This window comes from Aquarana catesbeiana, linkage group LG08 (assembly GCF_042186555.1).
Source record: "Aquarana catesbeiana isolate 2022-GZ linkage group LG08, ASM4218655v1, whole genome shotgun sequence".
Classification (NCBI taxonomy): Eukaryota; Metazoa; Chordata; class Amphibia; order Anura; family Ranidae; genus Aquarana; species Aquarana catesbeiana.
The window spans coordinates 67,808,865-67,822,754 of record NC_133331.1 but is presented as its reverse complement, the minus strand read 5'-3'; the positions used below and the strand labels follow the sequence as shown (position 1 = coordinate 67,822,754).

The 13,890-nt window shown below is 44.8% G+C and overlaps 1 protein-coding gene across 1 annotated transcript in view; it reads left to right on the top strand.

The window, feature by feature from the left end:
• Positions 1-13,890, top strand: part of CFAP58 (cilia and flagella associated protein 58) — a 114,204-nt gene that overhangs the window by 75,277 nt on the left and 25,037 nt on the right. The window contains exons 14-15 of the mRNA XM_073595928.1: positions 6,866-6,977; positions 10,549-10,653. Of these exons, the coding sequence (XP_073452029.1) occupies positions 6,866-6,977; positions 10,549-10,653 (217 nt within the window). The remainder of the gene's footprint in view (positions 1-6,865; positions 6,978-10,548; positions 10,654-13,890) is intronic.

Below are 13,890 nucleotides of genomic sequence, written 5' to 3'. Positions count from 1 at the left end.
ATAACTTTATTGTGTCATAATACTTGATAGAACAAATATCCACTACCATGTGTATTTAAAAATAGGGCAGAAGTCCTATTGTGTGCTGGTGGCCACCACAGACATTACACATACATCACAATTTCATGCGCTCACACTCATCTAAATAATGTCACTAAAGACCCGGGTCTGTGCAATTTCCATAGAGTTCCAAAACTAGAGTAGCTGTATGAATAATAGACCTTCGGTCCTTCTTAAATAAAGTGCAAGTGCTAATGATAGGTGAGGGTCCCTTCAGATGTAAACCGATGGTCAATTAGACATATATATGTCAAACCGACAACGTGGAAAGCAAGGGAGTCCTGGTTGGATTAGTAAAGGAATGGCAACTCCGAAAGGGCAAGTTCACATTTTATGCATAGAAGATGGACGGAGAATGGCCATAGAAAGAGTACCTCCTATGTGTAAGGGTACAGTTTAGATCATCGTCTGACGTCTTCAATGATGGGGTGATAGAGCCCAGGAGTATTGCCGATGGCCGCACTGGTGTGGGTTGAGGACACGTTCATGCGGCGTGTTGGTCTGTTGTGGTCATGAACTATTGCTTCCGGATCTCCTCCAGCGAGATGTAAGGTGAGTCGCAGGGTTCAGACGTTTTGGCGTTTCATACCTAGTTGGTCAGGTAATTGGAGGAGACGCTCAATGTCAGTATCCACCGCAAGGACTCAACCTAACGTCCGAGATCCAATCGGGACGATCGGGATGTTCACATCCAGTCAAGGGGGTGTCCTCATTGATGTGTGAGGGTCTGTGTGCCACCTGCACACGGGTTAGATGCTAGGCGCTTACGCATTTCGCTTGTTTCCAAGCTTCTTCAGAGCTAGTGTGGTCCCAGTAGCAGGATGTTTAAATAGCCATACGGCTAGTATTCAATTTCCTGTCATTATGATCAGCACCTGGATACCATAGCCTAACCATGATTGCATTCACCAATATGTGCCAATCACACTCATGCATACTTCTATGTTACGAATTCAGACAAACCATTGATGGTAGTGGATACATAGAGATTCGATCTGATCGGCTTGTGTATGTGGTCAAATTCAAATATTCCACTTCCCACCATTATAGAGAGAGGTAGGAGGGACTTGTCAGACAATTGCTGTTAATGCGCGAGGCCATAATCAGAGAGTGCTGCGTTGTCAATCTGATCGGTGCGTGTATGGCCATATGATGGACACAGAATAAGATAATATAAAAATATAATCTCAAAATAGGAGGGGACAGTCTGTCATTTCAGTTAGATTACATCTCACACGATATATACTATCATCCAAACGAAGGATGAAAAAATCGTTGCAATTAAGCAAGCTGATCAATTAGTATATGGCCAAATGATGGACACAAAAGGAATGAAACAGTTGAAATGAGGAAGGAAACCGGCTGTCATTTCAATTAAATTGAATTACAACTCACATCTTGTGTATTGTCATCCATGCATGGGACACAAACATTATTACCAATGAAGTTGCAGATAAAATCGCATATGATAGCTGCATATAGAATAATTTCAGGCGGTCTGGATATACAGTTACATTTATGTATTCCGATATCAGTGTCTCTGCATGGGATGACAGGGTGGTATGTTATACAAATTATTGTTGAGATATAAAGCCCCTAGTCAAGAGTTGGATGAATTTAAGGTGTCCCCTCCCCCTTTTCTCTACCCCCCAATTACCTACCTGAGCTCCATCTCTCTCCAGCATTGTCCACGATCAACTCAGCTATCCAGTACACTCCTCCTGATTGGCTGAGACAGCAGCGGCACTATTGTCTCCCACGGCTGTCAATCAAAGTCAGTCAGTCAATCATGGGAGAGAGGGGGTGGGGCCAGGTCGGGGCTCTGTTTCTGAATGGATACACGGAGCTCTGACTCGGCTTGGGTGACAACCTGTAGCAAGCTGCTGGCTGAGGGGCACTCAAAGGAGGGAGGGGCTAGGAGCAGCAAAGAGGGACCCCAGAAGAGAAGGATCCAGGCTGCTCTGTGCAAAACCAACTGCACAGAGGAGGTAAGTATAGCATGTTTGTTATTTAAAAAAAAAAAAAAGCGAGCCTTTACAATCACTTTAATATGTGGTTGTATTCTACATTTTGTCTAAATAAAGCTAAAATGGCGTCTTGAGCTTTGTGTGATAAACAACTTCCATAACTTAGATTGGAGTAAACAACTGGAAGGGGACATTGCCTGGCATTGTGCCCTAATTTGCCATTTGTATGCTATGTTTGCCATTAATATGAGTGATGTGTCATAAGAATCCTATACAAGTGACGCTCTGATAAGAGTCACCAGAGCATGCACTGTACGGCCTTGTATGTGTGTGCTCTCCGTAATTACGTAACAAATAAACATAATTTGGAACTTTATCTCGTCTAGGGGTTATTTTACAGGTTTTCTACAAAATAAGGAACTTGAGATAAAAATCCCTATACAATGGAACTGTCATGTTAAGGTAACAATGATCTCTCCTATTATCCCATAGAAGAATAGTGGAAATCAAATGAATTGAATTCAAATAAATGAAAAAAATAATTATAAAAAGCATAATAATAAATTAAATACATTATTAATAATTGACTAAATAAATATAGATTTAATAAATGAAAATAATAATGATAACACATTAAAATAATAATAATACAAAATTAAATAAAGAATAATAATAAATAAATGTGCATGATGGTGGTGGTGTTTGGAGGGTTTTGTTAGGAATAAAAGTAGGGGGAGTTTAAAAGGAGTTGTAAACCCTCAAGGTTTTTCACCTTAATGCATTCTATTCATTAAGGTGAAAAACCTTCTGTGGTGCAGCTGCTCCCCAGAGCCCCCCCTTTTACTTACCTGAACCAGATCGTTCCAGCGACAAAAACAAGCCCAGCAGCTCCAGCCACTGTATCGGGTCCTCATTTGATAGATTGATAACAGCAGGAGTTGATAGATTGATAACAGCAGGAGCCATTGGCTCCTGCTGTTATCAATCTATCAAATGAGGACCCGATACAGTGGCTGGAGCTGCTGGGCTTGTTTTTGTCGCTGGAACGATCTGGTTCTGTCGCTGGAATGATCTGATTCAGGTAAGTAAAAAGGGGACCCGATACAGTGGCTTCTGCTGCTGTCAATCAATTCCAGTGACATGGGAGCCGGGGGGCGGGGCCGAGTCCTGCTGTCTGTGTCAATGGACGCAGCAGCAGGACTCAGGAGCGCACCACAACGAGTGCCCCCATGGAATGCGGCTCTCTGTGGGGGCACTCGATGTGGAGGAGGAGCGAGGAGCGCTGGCGGGGGACTCCAGAAAAGGAGGATTGGGGCCATTCTGTGCAAAATCCTTGCACAGAGCAGTTAAGTATAATATGTTTGTTATTTAAAGAAAAACAAACCTTTACAAACATTTTAATGTTCACTTTACATTCTGGCCTCTCAAAGTCATGACATTAATCAGCTTTCACTTTGACCCAACCTGACAGTATACAGAACCAGAGTGATGAAGGCAGCAGTGAACACAAGAAATGTGATGGGGCTGTCATGTTTAGCTTTGCCCTAACAATGATCTCTCCTATTATCCCATAGAAGAATAGTGGAAATTAGATGACATCTCTTGTACACTTTATTATCCCTATCTCCTTTCAGCTGGTCATTTGCAGAGCCCTGACATGATAACCCGAGGCTGCTCCCAGCTTTCTAATACTGCAGTGGGAAGTTTAAAAACCGTCAGAGTCAAACTCTTGTCCTTTTAAATGATTCATCTGAGCAACAAAAGCAGCATTTGCAAAGTCAACCGCTCCACCGTGAAATAATTGGCTGCTCCCACCCAATTAAAATTCCCATCGCAGGCAGGCAGCGCACAGCTTCACCTTACCTGCAAGACCTTCTTCAAGTGGAGTGACTGGCAGCCTTTTAAAGCGATAAATGCAAAATGATTTGAGCGTTTGCCAGGCTTTGTCCTTCTGCAGCATCTCAGCCTGACAGCAAACAAATTTGACATGTGAACCTTAACTCAATTTTTTTTAGTCTAGATAGACGTTCAGCCAGCTGTTGCATTTATAGCAGATCTCTTTAGAGAGAACCAGCCACAGGCCGGCTAATGCACAAATCAAAATATCCTATCCAGGCAAGCAGCTAAATACACAGAGGAAAATACATATATGGTATATATATATTTTTTTTTTATCTGCCAAAGTTTGTATTTCTGTCTATCCCGTCCTTAGATTTACACAACTCTGCCACACAGCACAGCCCTACTGGCAGGGCAGGAGACCTGATTTTTTTTATGCTGTGATAAGCAGCACTTTTAGGTCAGGTCCCTCCCCCAGCCTGTGATTGGACAGTGAAAGGAGAAGCAACAGATTTCATCCTACTCTCAGCATGTCGCTTATTAGCACATGAGCATTGCAGCACAGCCGATTGACTCCTTGTGCTGCCTGTCCCTCTCCCAGTCTGAGCTATGCCATACAGGTGATTGCAGGAGGCTGATACCAGGTCAGATTCAGGTAATTACACTGCCTACATTACCCTGTTTCCACCCACATAACACATATGTGCAACAGCAAAAGGGTGGGCTTGAAAGCCCACACAAAAAAAGAATGAATGTAGGCGCAACCAGGTCCAGACGCCTCACAACCCATAAAGTGAGTCCAAATGTATTAAGTTATGAAAAGTCCAGAATAGTCCGTTCACCAGGGCTACCCAATCCAATGAGCAGAAGCAGGCGCTGTATATATGATCAGACAAAAAGGAAAACACTTTTTTTTTCATCAAGAAAAGTTTTATTGAACAAGAAAAATCATCCATTAAGACAATAGCATACAAGACAAGTTATTGATATAATGGGTAGTATGTTATGAAAAGAAAAATTTTCCTTTTTTTTAACCTTTACATGTAAGCATTTCTTAGAGACATAAACATAGAGCAACATGACTGCTAACTGGGACAAACAGTTGTTAACTTCGGGGAGTGCTGTATAGTTATCATTAAAGTACCATGTTACATCATTGTGAAGTCATACTATAGTTTCAGGAGCCTTAAGCCACCTCTCCCATATTTTATCATACTTGGAGGGACATCCTCTATGGGAATAGACAAGTTTCTTGTACAGTAACGTGTTATTTACTTCCACTATCCAGTGTGAGAGTTCTGGTGGGGTGGGTCTCACCCATACCCTGGCTATGACCTTCTTTGCTGAGAATAGGGTTTCATGTAGAAATATTTTGGTGAACTTATCTCTGGTTCTGGAAAAATTCCCAGTAGGCAAGGTTTGGGCTGCACTGTTATAGAGGATCCCATATTGTCATGCAAGAATCCTACCACCTGCGTCCAATATGTCTGTATTTTAGAGCACTGCCAGAGGAGATGATAAAATGAACCCCTGGCCTGACTACACATTGGGCAGCTTGTGGTCTGATTAGGCCTGTACCTAGCTATTTTGAGTGGTGTAAGATACGATCTGTGTAATATGAAGATCTGGGTAAGGCGGTCAGATAGCTTGGGAGAGACCAATTTGCATGTATCGAGAGCTTCGCTCCATTCTTCGTCCTCTAAGGCAGTGGTCATCAACCCTGTCCACAGGGCCCACTAACAGGCCAGGTTTTGTGTATTACCTTGGGGCGATGCAGACTAGAATACTGCAATCACTGAGCAGCAAATGATATCACCTGTGATGTATTTCAGTTATCTTGCAAACCTGGCCTGTTAGTGGGCCCTGAGGACAGGGTTGATGACCACTGCTCTAAGGGACCCGATTTTCCCTCCCATCTAGTCTCTAACATTTATGCTGTCATGGTTGACTGCATAAGTGATAGCATGCTATCAAACTGTGAGATCAGTTTCTTGGGGTCTGGGCATTTTATTGCCTCCATTAGGGGATTGTTAGCAAAGGGGGTGTTATTTGCTGGAGAAAGGAAAACACTTTAATAAAACCAAAAATGGCCACTCACATAATGTAAAGATCTGAGAGGTAATGTCTGCCAAAGAGCCACCAGGGTCTGTTGCCACAGTAGTGGATGTATAGAGATTTATAGAGATGTATAGAGAAGCTGGCCAGAATCTTCCAACGTGGCACTGGATTGCAGTGTGGCCCGCTGTCTCTGCGGGATGACGTCACCGCTGTTTATTCCCCTCCCGGTGACATTATCCCACAGATGCTGTGGGCCGATATTAAAGCATTTATACAGTCTGCACTTAGAGGTGCTTTTTCTTTTTGTTTGACCCCCAAAGATACAAATGCTGGCAGATACTTCTGTGCTGAGATCGCAATCACTGTGCACTCCCAGCACTGAGATCAAACTGTCAAAGACCGCACTCTGTTCCAACTAACGATCGCTAGCCAGAGAGACAGGCTCCTGATCATGTGACCTTTTAGACAGCCAATCACAGTGGTCACACGAGCATTCAGAACTTTTTAAAGGGACACCGGAGCAGGCAGGAAGGGGTTAAAAAATAAATTTAACCTCTTGCCAACCATGTAATGCATATATTTGGCAGTAAGAAAGGTGGGCCTTAATGCCCAGCCACTGCACATATGTGTCCATGGTGGCCTTAGGTTGTATGCTAAAAGCAATCTTATTGCATGTTCCCAGCACACTGATCGAGATGTCACCATAAGCTCTTGGTTAAGGCTTCTGATCGGGAGCCAGCAGTGTGGTTGAGAGTCAATCACAGCAGTCACAAGACACAGAAGCCATTTAACTGCAAGGTCTGTTTTAATAAGTCTTAATAAGGTCTACATCAGTATATACAGAGCAGATGCAGATTTGCAACTGCACTAAAGTCTGCTAAATTCCTTGTATATATTTTATCTGGATTTCTTCCTAAATTGGTATGTATGATACTTTACAGGCGGGAGCTCTATCACATGCAGCGGGAGCTGCTAAAAGAAAGGACGCGGTGCAGGGCCTTGGAGGAGGAGCTGGAGAACCCTATGAATGTCCACAGATGGAGAAAACTAGAGGTATAAAAATTGGGCTTGTTGAAGTGGTATTGACGTGTATTTCCAGGCAAATGCAAACATTTGGCAATGCCACGGTTAAAATTTAAAGTGATTTTATAGAATGAAGGTTTTTTTTTTTACCTTAATGCATTCTCTGCATTAATGTAACAAAGCTTCTGAGTGAGTGCAGCTTCCTCCCTTAAACCTACCTGAGCCCGATCTCAATCTAGCTCTGTGCTCAGGAGCATCGGCTCTCTCCCTCCTCATTGGCTGAGAAACAGCAGCGAGAGCCATTGCCTCCTGCTGCTGTCAATCACTGCCAGTGAGCAGGGGGCGGGGCCGAGCAGTATGAACCAGAGAACTACATAGACGCATACAAGTAAAATCAACCAGACCATATAATCCTAACTAGAAGCAGCTGTAGTACTGAGGGTAAATTTACCAAATCCCAAAACATAAATGAAAATAAAAGGCAGCACAGCGCATAAATAAATACTAATAAAAACAATCAATAAACGTCCATATGTCAATTGTAAATGAAGAAAAAATCCAGCAATTCCTCCGGTGACTCAAGTGACATGGAAAGCAAGTAGAGTGACTGTAGTGAAAGGAACCTCCACCTTCGGTAACACAAGCCGCTCACCTCTACAGATGGACCCCTGAGTGAATCAGTCAGGTCTAAACAGCGGTTTCCTCACAGGGATATAGGCAGGAGGAGATGCATATAGGACTGATCAAACATCGGCAATAGGTACGCTTGCAGTAATCACATGAAAGAGATGTAAAAGAAATCTAGTGCTCTCTGAATACTGCTTAAAGGTTTATTGTAAAAAACAGTAGGAACACTTACAAACATTGCACTGTGCCCCAGTGCGAAGGATACGAGCATAGGAATGGATGGATGATCCACGAAGGATCACCACGTGACGGCATCACCACGTGACAGATCGTGACGTCACCCGCGCTCTGCTCGTCTATCCTTCGTGGATCATCCACGAAGGATCCTGACTGATTCACTCAGGGGTCCATCTGTAGAGGTGAGCGGCTTGTGTTACCGAAGGTGGAGGTTCCTTTCACTACAGTCACTCTACTTGCTTTCCATGTCACTTGAGTCACCGGAGGAATTGCTGGATTTTTTCTGCATTTACAATTGACATATGGACGTTTATTGATTGTTTTTATTAGTACTTATTTATGCGCTGTACTGCCTTTTATTTTCCTACATAGACGCATAGCCTGTGCCTCAAATGTCCACGCAACAACTCCCCTTCTTACTGTAGATTGACAGTGGGACCCAGAGCTCAGGCAGCACCAGGAAGAGAAAGGGGTGATTGGACTTAAAGTTTTGTCCTTCCAGGGATGTCACAATTAAGTTCAGGCATCCCCACTGTCTACCCTCAACTGGGGGCATGATCCTGGTGGAGCAGAGAGAAAGGGGTTGTGCAGATATAATGAAGGGCGATGTCATTAAAGAGTCAGTAAATTCAACATGCATTCCTTAACTAGAGATTCTTCAATACAATTATCTGTTTGTGTTCTTTTTTTCCTTTTAAACCATTGCAGTAAGTAGTAAATAACTGGTGATCCTGCCAGTTAACCTGCACTTCCTCATTCCCAGTGGCAACTCTCTGTAGGCTGATCTTCCCTCTGCAGGATTGCCACCCCTGTGCACATGCTCCGCAGCATCCTCTGTCCCCCTCATCTTCCTTATACCCAGATCACAGACAGGAATGCCTGGAGGGCACAGCTCTCACTGGGTGAGTGACAGCAGCTGCTCACTGCTTAGCCCCATCCACAGATCCGGCCATGCAATGGGGAAAAGAAGGTAGATTGGATGATTGACAGTAGATCATATGTGGTTTAACCCCACCCATAGAGTGGAGCCGTGCAGTGGAGAAAAGAAGAACGATCACATGACCTGAATAGAAAAGTAAAAAAATTGTATTTCTGCTAATTAGAATGCTGTGATTGAAGGGTAGATTGTTTTTGGTCTTCCCAGCCTATATACCTAGAGCAGTGGTGGTCAACTTTCTTGATATGGGGAGCCTTACGTGTGACTCTCAAAGGGCAGCATATAAAATGCAGAGATGGTCAGAGGCTGCTGCAGGCATGGTGCAAGAGATGGTAAGAGAATGCAGATACACTAGAGGAGAATGTCAGAGAATGCAGATATACTACAGGAGATGATCAGAGACTGCAGACATACTACAGGAGATGATCAGAGACTGCAGACATAGTACAGGAGATGATCAGAGACTGCAGACATTACAGAAGATGGTCAGAGACTGCAGACATACTAGAGGAGATGGTCAGAGACTGCAGACATACTACAGGAGATGATCAGAGACTGCAGACATACTACAGGAGATGATCAGAGACTGCAGACATTACAGAAGATGGTCAGAGACTGCAGACATACTACAGGAGATGATCAGAGACTGCAGACATACTAGAGGAGATGATCAGAGACCACAGACATACTACAAGAGATGGTCAGAGGCTGTGGACATGACTGCATTCATTTTCTTTTTTTTCCTCTTTACTTTCACCTAGTGATCTGCTCAGGAAGGCCAGTTATAGACAAAGCAATTTTCTTTGTTTCAGGAAAGAAATTTGTTTGATTTCCCCATTAACACAGACAGTGTTGACAGGGGAATCCCTCCTGTGAAGCCATCATGCTCTCCTGACGGGGAAACCGTCCCTGCTGGGAGAACACAGTGATTATTGCTAGAGGCTATAACAGTGGTTAGCATTAATTGCATGTAGAATCTGGCAGGCTGGTTGTACCCAAGTTGATTGATTGAGCTTGCCCATACATGGTTTCGAAATTCGTCCAGTTCCTGCTGAACAGTCTGAGATTCGAACCATCTATGGCCTGCTGAAGTCTGTTATTTTTCACCTTCCTTTAACAGACCAAGCTGTCCAGCAAAAGTGGCAGTTAGAAGGTTGACATGAACCATTTACCACTGACAGGGTTGCATACAGTGATCAGTTTTTATTCATTTATGTAAAACCTTTATCCCAAACGAAAAAAAAAAACACTTGCTGTAACTACTTACAGTGTTTGCTGGAGTTTGGCTTCAATTTGTTACTCAGGTCCATCTAAATCTGCTAGTGCATCTAACAACACCCTCCCCCCAGATTGACAATGCTGCTGTCCAAATGTGTGCCCATAGCTCCTCCATCCAGAATGGAGACACCCTATTTTACTAGTATTTTACTAGCTGGATCACTAGATGAAAATAAAGGGAACAAAACCCTTGAAAAAGAAAACTACAGCAGTCACCACATTTATAAGTTGCAATATATACATTTTTTTTGGGGGGGGGGGGGGGGGTTCATACCGCTTTAAAGACACATTTAATAAAATATAAAAATAGTAATAAAAAAACAAAAGGTATCAGTGGAGCAGTTTGTAATGTTATAGAGACCGGGATTACATTTACTTTAATTTGAGATCTATTCATAGAATAAGGTTTCTGTACATAGTATGAGTTCTAGCAATCGTCGCCATACACCGGATCAGCCTGAGTGATGGATGATTAATGCACTTCTATTTTAATTAAGCCTGACGATATGTTTTCCACAACAGGCCAGTGACCCCAGCACCTATGAGCTCATCCAAAAGATACACACTCTGCAGAAACGTCTCATTAGGAAAACCGAGGAGGTGGTGGAGAAGGAGCTGCTGCTACAGGTAAGACAGTTGTTATACTCGGCCGATTAGCCCCTTTTGTCCTCTCCATCCCGATCGAGCAATCGTGGCTAAACGCTGCTCATCACCAGCAGGGGGGGGGGGGGGCAGCGGGCTTGGGTCTCCTGGTTGAATGACATTGATATCTCCACCTCTCAGCTATGGTAGTGGCCCTGTGTCGTCTATCGCTGTGCTCCGTCGTACAACCAGTAAAGCCTTTGGGTTTAAGGGCCCCTGCAGATGAAACCGATATTTCAGATTTGAATGGTGGGGCACTAGTCTTCCTATTAACACCATTGACGGAGCACTATTCCTCCCACTGACACCAACAATGGGGCACTAGTCCTCTCACTGACACTAATGATGTGGCCCTTTTTCTCCATCCAATACCAACAATGGATCACTATTCCTTCCACTGACACTAATGATGGGGCACTATTCCTCCCACTGACACGAGGGATGGAGCAATGTTCCTTCCCCTCCACCAATGATAGAGCACTATTCTTCCAATGACACCAGCGATTGAGTACTACTCCTTCCACTGACAACGATGGAGCACTATTCCTCCCACTGATATAAATGATTGGGCATTATTGCTCCCTCTGACACCAACTTAGGGTCACTGTTCCACCAATGATGGAGCACAATTCCTTCCTCTGACACCAGTGATGGGACACTATTCCATCCGCTGACACCAATGATGGGGTACTATTCCTCCTACTGACTCCAATAATGTGACACTATTTCTCCCGCTAATGCCAACGATAGAGCACTATTTCTCCCACTGATATATTAGTGCTCCCTCCGACACCAACAATGGTTCACTGTTCCATCCACTGACACCAGTAATGGGGCAGTATTCCTCCCACAATGATGGGGCACAATTCTTTCCTCTGAAACCAATGATGTGGCACTATTCCATCTACTGACATCAATAATGTGGCGCTATTTCTCCCACTAATTCCAACGCTGGGGCATTATTCCTCCCACTGACACCAACGATGGGCGCTATGTAATTTTTTTACTCCCACTGACCACCAAGCCTAAGGTACTGTTTACTCTCACTGATGTTGGGGCATTTTCAACTCCCTTTGGCTACAGTCTGTCCCTCCTAAAGTCTGAGGGACAGTAAAGTGGCCCTTTGTTTAAAAAATTTAGAAACCTCTGATTTAGGATGTCACCGTTACTGCTCGGTGCGTCACTCCTTTACTTACCCATGGGTTTGTGTTGTGACATTCTACAGCCAGAGTTTTCATCTTCATGTATTAAAGCCCAACTCTGGGCAACTAAAAGATATCCCCTGCAATGGGGCTGCGCTTGCACTGTAGGGGTTAGTTGCTCATTTAGGTCTAGGGCAGTGGTTCTCAACCTCACTAGTGCCGTGACCCCTTGATAAAATTTCCCAAATTGTGGGGACCCCTAACAGCAACATTATTTGCATAGTGTGGGTTGTCAGCACCCAATGCAAGACAAGTAATTTGCACCCCTAACCCATGGACATTTAGCGCTCCCTGAGTCTCTTCAACTCATACAGTATTAAAACCCCTTATGGTAGATTTTAGGATCTACCACTCCTTCTCTTAGTTGTCCTTTCATAATTTCTTGTTTTTTTCCCCATCCCTCTCTCTAGCTGCCTTTCTTGTTCTTTCTCTTATTCTTTCTCTCCCCTTTTCTTTGTTCCTCCCCCTTTTTTTTCTCTCTCTTCCATGTATTCTCTATTTTTATTCCTCCTCTTACTCCGTGGTGGTGGGGGAATGGGATGAGTGTCAGTGCTGGTGGGGGGTGGGATCAGTGGCAGTGCTGGTGGGGGGGGTGGCATCAGTGGCAGTGCTGGTGGGGGGGTGGCATCAGTGGCAGTGCTGGTGGGGGGTGGCATCAGTGGCAGTGCTGGGGGGTGGCATCAGTGGCAGTGCTGGTGGGGGGGTGGGATCAGTCAGTGGCAGTGCTGGTGGGGGGTGGGTGGGATCAGTGACAGTGCTGGTGGGGGGGTGGGATCAGTGGCAGTGCTGGTGGGGGGTGGGATCAGTCAGTGGCAGTGCTGGTGGGGGGGGTGGGATCAGTGACAGTGCTGGTGGGGGGGGGGGGATCAGTGGCAGTACTGGTGGGAGTTCTGATCAGCCAACTTGGGAGCCCTTGATCAAGATCATCTGCTGATCTGAGAACTGTAATGAGGACTTTTAATGGCAACTATAATCACAGGTAGTGTTACTCACTGTGTCTCCGGTTTCACTGTATCTTTGACTTTGTGCTGTCTCGTAGCCGAAATCAGGAGATAGGGTCTCCTCCAGCCCCTGCCACTTCACATTCCTCACCAGTCAGCTTACCTCTAGTCTCTGCACCCCAGCCATTCGGTTCCTGGGGCCCACGGCTGCGAAGAGGCTGAGTGGGCAGCCGCGGGCTCCAGGAACTGCCCAGCTGGATGGCCACAGGCTCCAGGGACAGCCCTGCTGGGCGGCTGCGAAAAGGCAGGGAGAGTGGTGCGGACTTCAGGAACAGCCCAGGATTTGGTGACCCTTGGAAAATCGTCATTCGACCCCCAGGTTGAGAACCACTGGTCTAGGGGAACAAAAAAGATTTGCTTACTCGATCTTCAACGCCTCCTTGCTGCTAGACCGGTTCCTGCAGCTTTCTCTCCCCTACACTCTAGTGCTCTGGGATCCCAATGCCCTGGCCCTGCATTTAAGATGTTGATGCCAAGGGACAACCCACCGCTGGAGTGCAGGAGAGTGCCATCTACCGGCGAGCGGAGGTAAGGTAAGTAAACGTGTTTCTCCTCTCCCCTAGGCAAAATGAGCTATTAACCCTTGCAGTGCAGGCGCAATACCACTTCAAGAGATAATTTAAAATTTTCCCAAAGATGGGCTTTATGTCCTGGGGGTAGACATGTGCACGTTGGAACATTTTGTTTAGTTTCTTTTTTGGATCCATTCGTTAATTGAAGAATTTGTTTTCGGATGTATTCGTTAATGGACCTATTTATTTTTAGAATTCATTTCTTATCTTCGGCATTCATTCTGAAGAACTCCGCCCCCCCCCAAAGCATCTTCCCCCCATGTCGATGGGGACAAGGACCTCTTCTCCACAACCCTGGGAGGTGGTTGCGGGGGTCTGCGGGCGGGGGGCTTATCAGAATCTGCCCCCCCTATGAATAAGTATGTGGTACAAACATGTCAAAAGTAAAAAAAAAAACACAGTTTTTGAGAAATCCTTTATCAGAAAAACCCCCCAAAAATGTCCCCT